This window comes from Bombus vosnesenskii, unplaced genomic scaffold, assembly GCF_011952255.1.
Source record: "Bombus vosnesenskii isolate JDL3184/JDL3185 unplaced genomic scaffold, Bvos_JDL3184-5_v1.1 scf7180000016263, whole genome shotgun sequence".
NCBI lineage: Eukaryota > Metazoa > Arthropoda > Insecta > Hymenoptera > Apidae > Bombus > Bombus vosnesenskii.
This window is the reverse complement of record NW_022884332.1, coordinates 1,421,315-1,435,537: the sequence shown is the minus strand read 5'-3', so window position 1 is coordinate 1,435,537 and position 14,223 is coordinate 1,421,315. Positions and strand designations below refer to the sequence as shown.

Here is a 14,223-nt window from a genome sequence, read left to right as displayed (position 1 = left end):
CGAAATTTGTGTGACGCGTCGGACGAAATTTATTATAACAGTGCTGCATGCGATCGACGTGCAAACGAACTATCGTAAACGTTGACGCCGGGAAACTGAATAAATCCGTACTGCTTGGCTGTGAAAATACATTTCACGCTTTTTTCTCCCCGCAAATAATTTCGTCAAATCGTTAAAAATTCCCTGACGAAAGAATTATTTCTTTCCATTTTTCAAATTATTAATTTACGATGCATTGTATTTCGCGAATATCGTATTTCGAAGTTTCGTGATGACGTTCGAATATAAGAGAAACAATTATAATTCTTCGCAGTATCAATTAAACGGAAACAATTAAAGCACGAAGATTATCACGCGTCCCAATATACGTGCATCATCAATGGAACAAATGTTTACTTTCATATCGACGTAAACGGCTGTATCTACGAAACAGTGAACCAATGTACCTACATATTAACAATTCTGAAATTAAAATTTCATGGGTCAGCTCTGCTGGAAAGCGATAAATTCGAACAGTCGATTTTACGTCGTATAAATAATTGACGAATTGTTTCCTGATGACAGGGAACAAGGTACAAAGGAAAGAAAATGATGCAATTCTTTCATTCAAATCCAGACGTCCTGTTCAATAGAAATGTCACAAAAGCCGGTACAAAGGAAAATGCGAACGCAATTTTAGTTTCATGGAAAGGAAATATCGTTGCTTGAAGAATTTCTCTCGTCATACTTTCGCAAATTCTCTAATTCAGTATCGTGAATTCATAATGGAATAAGAATAATCAAGGCAAGGACAATAATGCGGATATCTCTCTCTCTCTCTTAAATTACTCTGCGCGAATATTTAATTAAATTCTTAATAAAGAAAGGAATAAAATAAAATATAAAGGGTGTTTCATTTAACTTATTTATTTGATCTTTTTACTATCTCGAAGCGTTCAGTATTGTAGGTTACGAAAATGATCTTCGAAGTGGCTGTATCTCTTCATTAGAGAAAATGTATCTTATTAATCTTATTAATCTCTTTTAACAAAGTGAAATTATTATTATTATCGTACGAGGCTTTCTAGGAAACGATGCAACTTCTGAAAACATTTTGGATATCTCAAGTAAGAAAGTTAGCTTAAATATTCTGATTATATTGTTTGGTTCTTTCGCATTCTAAAAATGTGTTATGGGTGACAAAGGATGTTCCAACTATGACGCATGTTTAGCAAAGTTACGTTGTCTCTTAATCATTAGGTTGTCGGAAAATTTTCTTTCGTTTCGTAAGGTGATAATAGACGAACAACAATTTCTGTTTTATATTATTTCATTGAATTAAGTACGATCCATTTCGTTATATTTCTATTATTACGTTCGTGCATAATTCGATAAACTGATATAAAGGAAAAAACATTGTGCGTCTATTATTTCCTTATAAAACGAAAGAAACTTTTCGGACAACCTAATACTATCGGGAATCTTCGAGTACCTCGGACAAACGTTCTTATAATTCTATTCTAAAATAACATACGTTAAATGTAATGATCTTCGCTTAAATTGAGTCTTTGCATTATTGAGAGATGAAACGTGCTAAAATATACAGAAGCAAATATTTAAAATATTCCGAACAACGTATTTGTTATAACATTTTTACTCACTATGTACAATCATAATTTATCAAGTTATTATATCACCGTAGTAGTTGACGATTCAGAAGAAACACAATGACAATTAATAACACGACATCACGATATTACGACGTATTAATAATAATAATAATATAATACAATATTATTACGACAATTTCACGTTATTTGTTGCGTGTAATATAATATTAAAGCACAATGGCTGCTACGATTAATTAATTTCACGATCTCGGCTATTGAAAACGAGCGAGAGAGATTGTCAAAAGGTAAACGAATACCAGCTCGCATTCGTAGATTCCAGTATCGACATACAGATCAAAGGAAGTACAAGGGAGAGAATTGTTTGCCCCGGAACGCGAGTGCTTCCCTTCGCTGTATTTTCACGGAAGCCGTATCTGAGAATATTTACGGTTTGCTCGTAGCCAGCCAAGTTTACCGGCGTGCAAGAAAATTGTTTGAAATGACTTGCAGGAGAGCCTTAGCTCGTTTCGTAAATGAGAAATAACACGGCTGTCATCGCGGAATTTCTTGGTCATGTTTAGGGCAAGGTTACCGTTCTTTCGCCTCTGTTCCGCGTTCACGGCCAACGTGCATTGTATCGTTTTTCTTCTTCCTCTGTTCCTCTCTCTCTCTCTTTTTGCTCTTTTATCTGCCACGCGATTTCCCGAAGTGGAAGCATCGCTTTGACGATACGCGATCGAAAAATCCATCCGGATTTCACAGATCGACCGATCTCTCGGTTTCCAACTATCGTCCGAGTTAATTGAGTCTTTTGGAAACTTTCGAGTAAACCGAATAGTCGATAGAGAATATTCCTTGACGTTAACTATGCAATCTTTCAATTAAAAGCTCGCCTAGTGGGAGCCGAGATGATTGTTAATCGAATCTCTGCGAGTTTCCTCGGTAAACGAAACTGGGAAAGAACTTGTCTCGAAGAGGGTTGGCGAAAACTTCGACCTCGTGGCTCGAGTTAGCGAACCGAGACAGAAGACAGTGCACCGGGGTACGGTTTTGTCTATCGACGAAATTTTGTAACGATAAGTTGGAGCCTCTTTAAGTGTTTTCTATGGTATACTTACTAGTACACGGTGAATAGGTAATTGTAGTATCGCGAAGAAGATGGTGGAAGTTTTTGCGAAGCCTATTGTGAAATTTTCTTATCGTCTTGGAATTTGCAGGAATTTTAATTAAGGGCTTTTTCTCATCTAGTATTTAACGGGAAAGTTTTATTCGCAAATATGTTCTCCAAGTAATAGGAAAAAGAATTAACAGGTAGATAAGTAGAACAGGAAGGAATTAACAGGAAAGATTATGTTGGATATGAACGCATTATAATATACAGAATATTCAGTAAGTCAGTGTACAGAACATAGTATATAGAATGGTACTAATTACTTTATCCTAATTAAACATGCTAATGCATTCGTCGTTTAATTAAACGTACATATAAAGGGCAGATATTCGACTGCTTTCCGACGAATATTTCTCTGTTTTTGTTCTATGACACTCGCTCCTAATTTTTTATGAACGATTCCTATGAATAACATTTACGTTGTATAACAATAAAATTTACAAATTTAATAACATTTATAACGCAATTGTAAACAACGTGCTAAAATACACGCTTCGGAGGAAAAAGATAACGTACATATATTAACGTTAAGCTCTCGATAATACACGACTATACCTATAATTTTTCATACACGTATGAATATTACATGCATCCCTTTGAAGTAACGTTAGCTTTTTCGTATTAACAAATCCCTGGTATAACAGTAATAAAGCGAAGCAAATTTTATAGATTACAAAGTTGTGAGAACTTTTAATATTAAAATATTGTACAATGAGAGCCTGTAATTCTTCTAAATACATATTAACTTGTAAGTATGTTTACAGTTACAGAATAAGCTTGCGTAGTTTATCGCAACGTGAATATATCATTAAGAACTTGATAATTACATACACGCGCCATCTTCTTGCCTGGAGATGTACAAATTGCTCGTTTAAATTTCCGTAGCTTATCGCTAATTTTTCGAGTTACTTGGTTACCTCGAGGCTGACAAGGGAAAAAGTTTTTGCGAGATTATTCGTCGACTCGCGAAATTACCACGGACGCTACGGTATCGCAACGAGTAAGATTTCGGACATTTTCTCATCTCCGGTAGACGACTTTCCAGCCGAAACAAAGCCGCAGACGGATCGCGTCTAGTTGATCGATAACAAGAATTAATTTGCCAGTCGTGCCGCTCGCACACCGACTCCCTTCGGCGAAGACAATAAACCTCGAGCAGCTCTACTCGGAAATCGTGACTACGTGAAAATTAGTAGAGCCGTTTCCCTCGCGCGCCTCGATACCCCCCAATTGATTCCTGTATTTTCCTTGGGAAAACACCAATTAAGCGGCCGCTATCTCATGATAGATTTAATCGATCCGGCAAAATTTCGTTTACCTGGCAAATACGCAACGAGGATTTGATTCTCCCTAATATCATGGCTTTCATCTTATATCGCAAACGAGCAATTTTCTCTGATCTCAAAACGAAGGTGTTTGATCAAGGTTTGATATTAACGTTTCATCTTTGATGTTCCGTTTATCAAACTTTCACTGTGACAAGCCACTTGTTATTGGATCCTCAGTCTTAAACGACAAGAAAAAAAGGTAACGGTCTTCTCCGGATTGTTACGGTTTTTAAATCGATCGAGATATTCGTATGAAAATTTAAGCGTACGTTAGAAGGGCTTCGGTGATTATCAGTAGGATCAGAGAAAGATAAGAAATTTGACGAAAACCTGCTTTATCGGGTAGATTAATTTTTAATATAATAGTTTATAATAGAAACAAGATTCGATGAATACGAAGATTAATAAAAACATGTTTAATAACAATGTGATTGTTACACAAGACGCCGATTAATATTTCCCATGGTTGAAATAAATTTAGGAATTTCCAATCATATCTTGCTAATGAACTGTAAACAGAGAAATTACGTAATTGTAGTTGCCGTAGAAAAAGTAGAACTAGAGAGATCCAAGAAACGACTAACATTGAAGATGGCTAAAATAATGAAATTTATTTGTTCGCTTGTTCGGAACCCGTTGTTATTGTAAATTGGAATATCGGAATTACGTAATAAACTTTATACGTGCATGCGGAAACAACGAATGTTAGTAATACTGTGAGATTATACCAGGAAAGTGTTTTGAATACGTTTTAGCAGAGTTTACGTTATACCGTATAATAATGAAATACGTCTTTACTGCAAATTTATTATGTTCCATTTATAATCCACACTATCTTCCGTGTATAAACAATTTAAATATTGTTACGACTGTAGCTCACCTTTATCGATAAAGTTTTGCATAAAGCGTAGTTCGCTTATAAATATTACGTGTTAATAATTGTACGCTGCTTCCGTGAAATATGATTCTTTGAAACGGTATGTTTCGTAGTTTTTGCCTTTGGAAATTTATTTCTAAGATCTACGACGTAAGGTCGTGACGTCTGGAAAACGAAGAACCCTTAACGAAGTTTGGGAAAATACAGCGTAAGGATGTCCAACGTGCTCAATTTATGATCTCGATGTAACGAACTAATTTCCGAGCTTTCAAAAGCTTCCTTACTTCCGAAATGCTTATCAAGATTCTGCGACTTTTAGGATTAAAAATCGCGACGTGAGTGACACGAAGAGTAAGAAGACCGTATATACTTTCAAGAACATGACTCGACTAAATAAATCCTCGTGCAAATATTACAGCGTAAGGCGACCTAAGAATTCTCCAACTATTTAGTGACAGTCCAATTTCGAAGAGGAACATATAAACTTTCACAGGAACAACGCTCTATTAGTTAAATTCTTACTAAGAAATTTCAACAAATTCTGTACCAAACATCGTGAGACGAACTAAGAATTCTGCTATCGTTTATCGCCAGTCTAATTTCGAAGAGAAGCGCGTTAAATAAATTCCGAATAAACCACGATACAACACAGTCGAACGATCCTGCAACTATCGATTGACAATATAATTTCGAACACATGCGAAGTACTCTTCGACGCCCGTGGATTCAACTATACTTCAAAACATGGCACCTAAATAACCCAGAAACCAGCGAAGATCCCTCAATCTCCGAAACTTCGTGCAACGTTAAAAAAGGAAAAAATATAGAACATAAATTGGTGGTCAAACTAATACGCGGGGAACACGAGGTAACGCAAAAACACGTCCTATCGGGGGCGAGAGTTTAATCCTGACAGCAGTCACGTGAAAATAATTACAGCTCAAAGCTGCGTGGCTCGTTCAGCGCGCGATAAATCAGCGCGCGCAACGGGTGGGCTTAAACGGTTACGTACAGAGCAAACGCGGTAATACAGAAAATTCGTGCTGACATTCCGTCCACCTTTCGTGTAACTCGATCTTCTCCCTTTTATTTATTTACATCTCGTTTAAGCCGAAAACACGTCCAGGTAGCGCATGTATATATATCATGGTACGAAGTTGTGTTTCGGTCTCAAGAACCTTTAAACTTTCAGAAAAGTATCATTCGGTTACTTAAATTCTCAATGAAAAATTACGATACAAGAATTCTGCTACCATTCGTCCACAGTGTAATTTCGAAGAATAAGTTCTAATTTCAAAGGCAAAATCTGACCCGTGTAACGTAAAGTTTATAAATAGCGGTATAAGGATGCTCACCCTCATGGTCGTAGCCTCACATGGTTCCCCCGTTGCTGAAAAACACCTACAACCCGCGGCGGATCACGAGTCTCGTGCTTGTCACCCATTCGCCATGCCGAAACAACGATTGGTCCTCAACGAAGAACTTCCGCGAACCGATCGACACTTGGACCGAAACGACCCTCTTCTTCACTCTGTCCGAGATTGCGTGTTTCACTTTCACACTGTTACGCGAAATATTTTGTTTCGCGATTGCAGAAAACTTTTGTCGAAAGTTCGTCACATTGGGACGTTGGACGCAACGAGGAAAGGAAGAAGAAGGAAAAACTGATACGCGACGATGTGACGAACTGCGTCGACGTTTGGTTAACTCGCGTGGTTAAGATTGTACGATGAAACACTCGAAGATAAAATACGAGAAGAATAGAAGAAGCGTGGTTCGCGACGTCTCGATATGAGAGCTAGTACGAGCCAGACGAGATGCGAGGTCGTGGCCCGGCAGCCGGCGACTGGCTGCTGCTCGAATGCTCGCAAGCTCGCAAGCTCGAACCAGTCGGCCTGGCTAGGCGCAAGCTCCCTACTCAGCCTCCAAAACCCTCCCATGTGAGGCTCCCGATGCCCCTGAATTTCTTCGGCGTGTCACCGCGAAAAATGCTGCTGCGCCCTCCGTTACACTCGCTTCTAACCTCCATTGCCACTTGGCCGCGTTCACAATGAGTTTTTGTTACGCCGACCGACCGTTCACCCTTTGTTTCCACTTCTATCTGTTCCAACATCTGTGTGGATTAACGCGAACCTTTGCTAAGCATTGGCTCTTTGAGTATGCTGTTTCACGGATAGAACGCGAACGTCGGTTAATTAAGAAACGTTCTCGCGCGTTTAGAAGATTTACAAAGCGCTTTGATCCATCTGTGAAATTAGATTTGGAAGGTACAGGTGAAACGAAGCATTTGTCAGCTTTGAAAATGTTAAGAAACGTCCCTGGTTATGTGCCTCTGTGCAGGGGATATGTTTTGGCGAGCGGGAAAAAAATGAGACAGAAGAAGAAGGACGTTATTGTTTGATGGTCGTGAAACGCGTTTCTCTTTTTTGACATCTGCTTTGAAACGTGGTTTGAAAATAGCACGTCTCTAAAGATTATGAAACGTACGACAGTTTTTACGGTATATACGTGCCTCCTGGCTGCCTTTGTCCCTATTTTCGTGTTCGCGATTTCATTTTTTCCGCGTTGTACTCGCAATTATGAGACGTTTGTTTGGTAAAAATACACGCGTGGCATACGACGAGATACGTGACCTAGAAGAAGAAGACACGGATTTTCCGCCAATTGGGCATCGCTAGTACAGATTACCAATAAGTTTTTCTCGCGGTCGAATGGAACAACGAGGATACTTTTAAACGCGGATGCGATCGAAAGGGTGGCAGAGGAAAGAAGAAAGTTGGCCGATGTACAGAGAAACCGCCGATTAAGCTGAACAACTCGCTTCGAATAACCGCGACGTGACTTTAACGTGTTTTAGCGGGAACATCTTGCATAAGTACTCGAGTCGAGTAAGCGGAAGTACTGCTTCGATCGATGCATACGGTCGCGTTTCAGTTTGAATAAAAACGCCGTTTCAGTAGCGCTTTTTAGCATCTTTTTCCAAGTTGCGATCATTTCTGCCCTTCGGATTAAGCTTTATACAACATCGCAATTGAATCGAAGCAATTAATTTACCGTTTAAATGGCGCATAAATTTGAGGATTTATATTTGTAGAATTTCAAACGTTAGAGGATTCGAATTACATCTAACGATCACGTTTCATTCGAAATCTCTTTTAACACGAAATGGACCATGATCATGAAATGCCAAGATTATATCAGCCGCGCGTTAATTGTTACTTCTTTGGCGAGATGCGTTCGCTTGAAATTCTCATTATGCTGTATATTATTAAGTCTCGAGCGTACACGTCGCACGACTTGTACGTGAATCTCGCGTAATTACGAGCGACACTTGCCTTCGTCATTTACGCGTCGCGATCTCGTTTAAACTTTTTTCTTTTTTTTGCTGCTGATAACGTCTGGCAACACTTAAATGAAATTTAATATAAAATCTTTTTTACTTACAAGTAAATTAAGTTAGGTATTTATCTATATTAAACGTCTTACAGTATTATTAGTTCAACGTTCTCTCTAAAATTCATAGAAATGCGTTTCACGCGAATCCACCCTCACGAAAATTCACTGTCCTCCGCGAGTCGTTACATAATTCCAGGGATCCAGTCACGTATCGCCCCTTTGAACGCATTAAATCGCACTAGAGCGCTATTTACGATAATTATTAAAAGTTTCGTCACTCCTTTCGCGATACTAAATATCTACGCTGGACCAGCTTAATCCGCAATACCAGAATACAACTAACTGCTCGTCGTTGCTTTTGATTCGTAAAATTTGTATGACCCGACTCGATTCGAACGTAACCTCGAGTGATGAGTTTGCGGTTAGTTAAGTACAATTATTGTTCGATAATTGACCGCAAGAAGCTTTAAAGTTCGGTACAAACAAATGATTCGATGTTGTCGTAGTTTCGCATCGGTGACGTTGTACGATTGGCCAAGTTTATGTTTCTGATGAATAAAATTCTATACCTCCATCAACTATACGATGCTACAATGCTTTGAAAAAAAGGAAAATCGTTGTTTTATAACAGATATAATATGTTCTGAAACGTTTCTTTTTTTTTCTTAATAAAATTCTTTTCGATGCTATAGTTGTTCCAAAAACGAAAAATAGCCTCGTGGATGCACGTTTCAAACGCCGAATATTTATTGATGAATTCTGTGAATTAAACAAAAGATGATTTTGTGCGACTGAACAAGTTTATGTTTTCAATAATACAGTGCATCGATCTATTGGGTTGGCAACTATGTGATCGCGAATTTGGTCAATAACACCTAATGACAAAATCCGCAATCGCTTAGCTTCCAACCCAATATATCTACGAACGATGATTTTATTAGATATTATTCATATTCGTTATGATTTCGTTAGCGATATTAGCCTCGGTACAAACGTATTATGTGACGTCACTGCGATTTCACGCTAACGAAACCCTACGACTATGATTTATTTTGAGAAATATAAATCTGCCAATTTGCAGAGTGCCACCTGAAATCGTAATGACGTTACGTCGTTTGTCTACATCACACCTAATTGCACGCGAAGAAGTCTCTTCGACCAATTTGCAAGATTTAATTAATTTCGTTCGAAACACGAATTTCGTTGTCTCGGGTGATACCAAATTGAGTACACGTCGACAACGAGGAGATTTCTGTCTTCAGATTTTGCGTCTATCCAGTCTAATGACTAATTCCGCGCGACTGCTTTGGTAGACGAGCGTGCTTTCATTGTGTCTGCATCTCGCTGCTATTTAATATTTAACAGCGAGGTAGTGCGGATCTGGGGCGGTTGAACGACGTTTGGGACACCAGAGAAATTCAAGCCTCGGTTGCTTAATAAGCAATCTCTTGTATGTTGATAATTAAAGATGTTCGTCAGGCTAAAATTACATATCGAGGGTGGATGTTGAAACATTAGCTAACGGGATACATGTAACTTTCAATTAAATAGCGTGGCATAGCTATCGCGTGTCTTCTCTCATAATTCAGAATTTACAACTCTAGAATATCTAGAATATCGCGTGGGTGAAACTTAATAAAATGAAAAATTATGAATGACTGACAATCTGTAGATAGTGTACGTCTATGGACTTATGGAAGATTTTAATTCGCCGAAATGTAACGAAATTGTATATCTGGAGAGCAAAATAAATTTTACCTTGAAATAACATATCTTGGAATTAGACTGTGAACGTTCGTGTATTTCTGGAAAATGTACAAAGTTATATCGAACGTAACATACGAAATGTGCAAAATGAAGTATTCGTTGTTATATTTAGAGAATAAAATTATGTTATTATATCAAGTAGTTTTAGTTGTGTTCATAAAAATGTGAATTTACGTGAACATCTCGAATTCATCACGAAAAAACCGTGAATACGAATCGAGCAAAGAAATTAAACGGAGAAAATATCTGGTTGGATAATATCGCCAATAGACGTGTAAACCAGCCACGTGTAAACAAATTTATTTCTGGTCATTCGAAAGGGAACGCTAAAAAATCGGGAGATCGAACGTTCAAGGTTCCAATCGATAACCGCGTAACTGGATGGAACGAGCTCGCAACAAGCGCCATTTGCTTTTTCAAATATCTTCTTTATGCGCCTCGTTCAATCCGAAATCCCTGCATGCGTTTCAATTCTCTCTTCTCAAAAAGTGCGCACACATACTCGATCGATATGCCGTTTACACGTCGAAGCAGTAACCCAAATAACGATGGAATTTTGCAGTTGCCACGAACTTCGATCACTTTTTATTAGTTGCGCGTGTTAGTCGTTTGCGTTGAGACGTGCCGCATAAAAAGCTATCAATAAAATATGCTACGCTATTATTTTCTGAAGTAGATCGATATTACTTAAATTGCAGTCGGTATAGCTTTCCAAATACTCAATGTGGAATAATATGGGCGCTACAATGATATCAGACACGTGATCTCTAATCCTTTTACATCTTTTAGCTTTTCTTACGCTTATTGATATCCAAGAAAACCAAGGTACATCTATGGCGCAATAATAGCTATAAGAACGCGAGAAATAGCTTGTCACAGCACCATTTGAATCATAGTTGGTAGAAATTGAGAGTCGTTGCCCCACGCTTGCAATTAGTGGAACTCCAGAGCCAGAACATCTTCTGGTTACTACGTAATATTATCAGCGAACCGCTCGTAGTAGAATCGTCGAACCATAGAATCATACGTAATGAGTCCTCACGATTGTTGGGTTATATTCTCAGTAGGAAGGACCCTAGTGTGATAACGTGGTCCTTACTCAAGCCTCGTGATTACTAAATTATATCTAGTATCATAAATTCACAGAATCGCTGAATTGTGTCTTTTCACCACAATCTCGGTAAAACTTTGCGGTCTAAGAGTAGTCACAGCGTTTCTAGATTCATTGCTTTAGTAGCACTTTGATTTTTTCGTGTCGGTATAATCACAGAGACATTGGATCACACCTATCGGGATTACAGAATCGTTAGACTACGTCTATCAGGGTCACGGGGTAGTAAGATCACGCCTTGCAGGATCATGGAGTCGCAGGACCGAGTCTATTAGGATTACGTGGTTGTTGGATCACGTCTTCGGGTCGGGTGCTGGCAGCTCTTCGGCTTTAAAGCTTAGGCTTTGGGTAGATTGGTGGTTTATCTTTCTTGCTGCTACTAGGCATGCCTTAGCAAGCTCGGAATCAAACCATACATCGATAGTTAGAATCCTATTATAGATCTCAGGACTGTTGCGCGTAATCTTTTGCGTCTCCTTACGTGTGATCGATGACCTAATGATCCTGGTGTGTGTAGTCTTACGTGGTTCATATGGTCGTGTGTTTCTATTTCGCGTATGGTCCAATATCGATAATCAATGTTTCAAGGATCTGTACGTGTCCCATGTGATCATACGTTTCCGTTCCACGCGTGGTCCAATAATGAATGACTTCATGAGAACGACCGTATGTAGTCGTACTTACTTCACGCGATCGTATGATTCTATCTCATTCATGGTCTAATAATCAATGATGTATGAATTCCATCGTACGTAGTGGTACGTAGTCTTTACTGTGTGGCTTAATAATCAGTGATCTTAGGATCCCATTGTGCGTAGTCATTACCCGTTTCATGCGATCGCGTGTTTCTGCATCATGAGTGGTCCAAAAATTTCGAGAATACTTCAGTAATGCAGATGTACTGCTGGGAAAGATCCAACTACACCATGGCTTTGCTAGGCGTGGTCCAGGGAACTGGTATTTTTCTTGCATATGTATAATGACCCCGTTACGCTTCAAGTCGTTGTTCTAGTTTCTTCGCGGTTCCGTCGGTGGCTCCAATATCCTCGGAGTGGTTCGCAGCATGATCATGATCCATGACCGCCGTATTACGTTGGTTCATGTCCTACTACTTCATAGTAGTTATTCATATTTGAATTGGACGATTCCGCGATCATGCAATCTGAGTTTTCATAATTTTTGAGTCACGCTACTTTGGTCCAGTGCCATTGCGTTTCTCTACTTTGGAACTCTCCGTTTCCAAATTTTACGTTTGAGTTTTCATATCCAGTATCTTGTATATCTGCAACGTCACAATGATTTCGAATTCGATATTTAGGATTCTGCACGTCTGAGATTCTATCGAGGAAATTTTATTTCATTAAGGTTAGTGTGGTGCACCGGTTCACGTAGGACGAAGGGTCCAACCTTCTTGGAAGATTGCTAATAGTCGTGGAAAATTACTAACACTGTTGTTCCCTCGTTATCCGTCTAGTAATCAAAAATACATGAAAATATGGCAGATAGCGATGAAATCCTTTTCTTTCGTTATTAACGATCGAAGCGTAATCAAGAGACGTCCGACAACATTTTGTTGCAACAAAGATCGTTGTTCGAATTTCCTTTAATGACAAATGGTTGTGGTATGTGTGGAAGCATGATTTAGTCTCTATCTTATCCGGACGATAGTTTCGTAAACTCCATTTTCCTTTATCCGCCGTCTTGGCAGATCGGCGATGGCGATGATCGAGGACCAGAGAATATTCGAGAATACCCATTTATCCATCTATCTAGAGAATAGGAAAGAAAGATCAATCGTTGCCACTTCCTTTCTGTTATTCTTATCATGCAAAATAACCAGAACATTATGCCAATGACTAAACATCATATACCGTGTAGAAGAAAATTCAAAAGTTTAAAAATTACGTAATTATTCGGTCTGGTTGATATTTTTGTTCGGAAGAGACCAAACTTCTTCTACATTTTCCAGGAAATCCATTTGATGTTCGTAACAATATACTACACGCATTCTAGATAAATCTTTCGCTATTGCTGATATGCAATTATATATAATGTATCAATTTTAAACTTTCTTATTGTATGTCAGGATTGTATCGTTCCTATTTTAAGATCATAGCATCTCGATTATTGTCAGATATGAGAACCGTTCTTACTAAAATTCTTTTAAATGTATCGTCATTCGTTTTCAAACGTCAATACACCTTATCCGTAATTTTCATTAAAACAAATGCTAAATTTGCCGCAGATCGATATACAAACATTTTTATCCGATTCTTTCTTGCAGCAATTTTTACACCTATCAAGCAACGGAACGAAACGCGCATTACTCTATTTTATCGCGATTGATCTCGGCTCATTTTTCCTACTTTCCGGGTGCCATCCGGATCGCCATATTTCACATACTACTACATCAACTCCGTGTGATCCTCGTATGCGTGACCGAGTAGGTTCACAAGACGGAAAATTAGGATGATTCACAAGCACTCTGGTCTCTGCTATTCGTTTATCTGTCCGGGAAACGAGAGAAAGACGCTTCTCCGGAAGCGAAGGTGGAAGAGATTCGAGCGTGATTCGAAGGGTGGCTGCGGTGCACCGTGCATTCCACCCTCCGTTCGCGTCTGTCAAGCCGGAAGGACATTTTAAAAGTGACGCAAGCCTATTTGTCTGCGGTGACCTCGATGGTGCCGTGACAACGCGCCACACAGTTCTCTTGTTCTACCCACTTTTTCGATGCTTTTCAGGATCTTGGTGTCATTTCGTACCATTCTGTCCCTTCGTGGCAAGGTTTTGTCGCTTGCGGGACGCTAAGAGCGACTCCCCTGCCCTTCCACGCCTTTTTTTCCACCCGTACGATTAATGGTACTCGTTTTCTCTTCGAATCGCCAGAAAAAGAGGAAAGACTCTGCGGGATATCGTTCTTTTTCTCGTGCTGGCTTTGCTGTAATGGACTTATGGTATGAAGAACTTCGCCGCTGGAAATATCA

The 14,223-nt window shown here is 39.0% G+C and overlaps 1 protein-coding gene across 2 annotated transcripts in view; it reads right to left on the bottom strand.

Moving 5' to 3' along the window:
• Nucleotides 1-6,842, bottom strand: part of LOC117242087 (dipeptidase 1-like) — a 238,391-nt gene extending 231,549 nt beyond the window's left edge. Inside the window, exon 1 of one of the 2 annotated variants that reach the window (XM_033508461.1) lies at nt 6,321-6,842. In XM_033508461.1, the coding sequence (XP_033364352.1) occupies nt 6,321-6,326 (6 nt within the window). In that variant the 5' untranslated portion in view covers nt 6,327-6,842. The remainder of the gene's footprint in view (nt 1-6,320) is intronic. The other variant, XM_033508460.1, reaches the window with a different exon arrangement.
• Nucleotides 6,843-14,223: the final 7,381 nt, after the last annotated feature.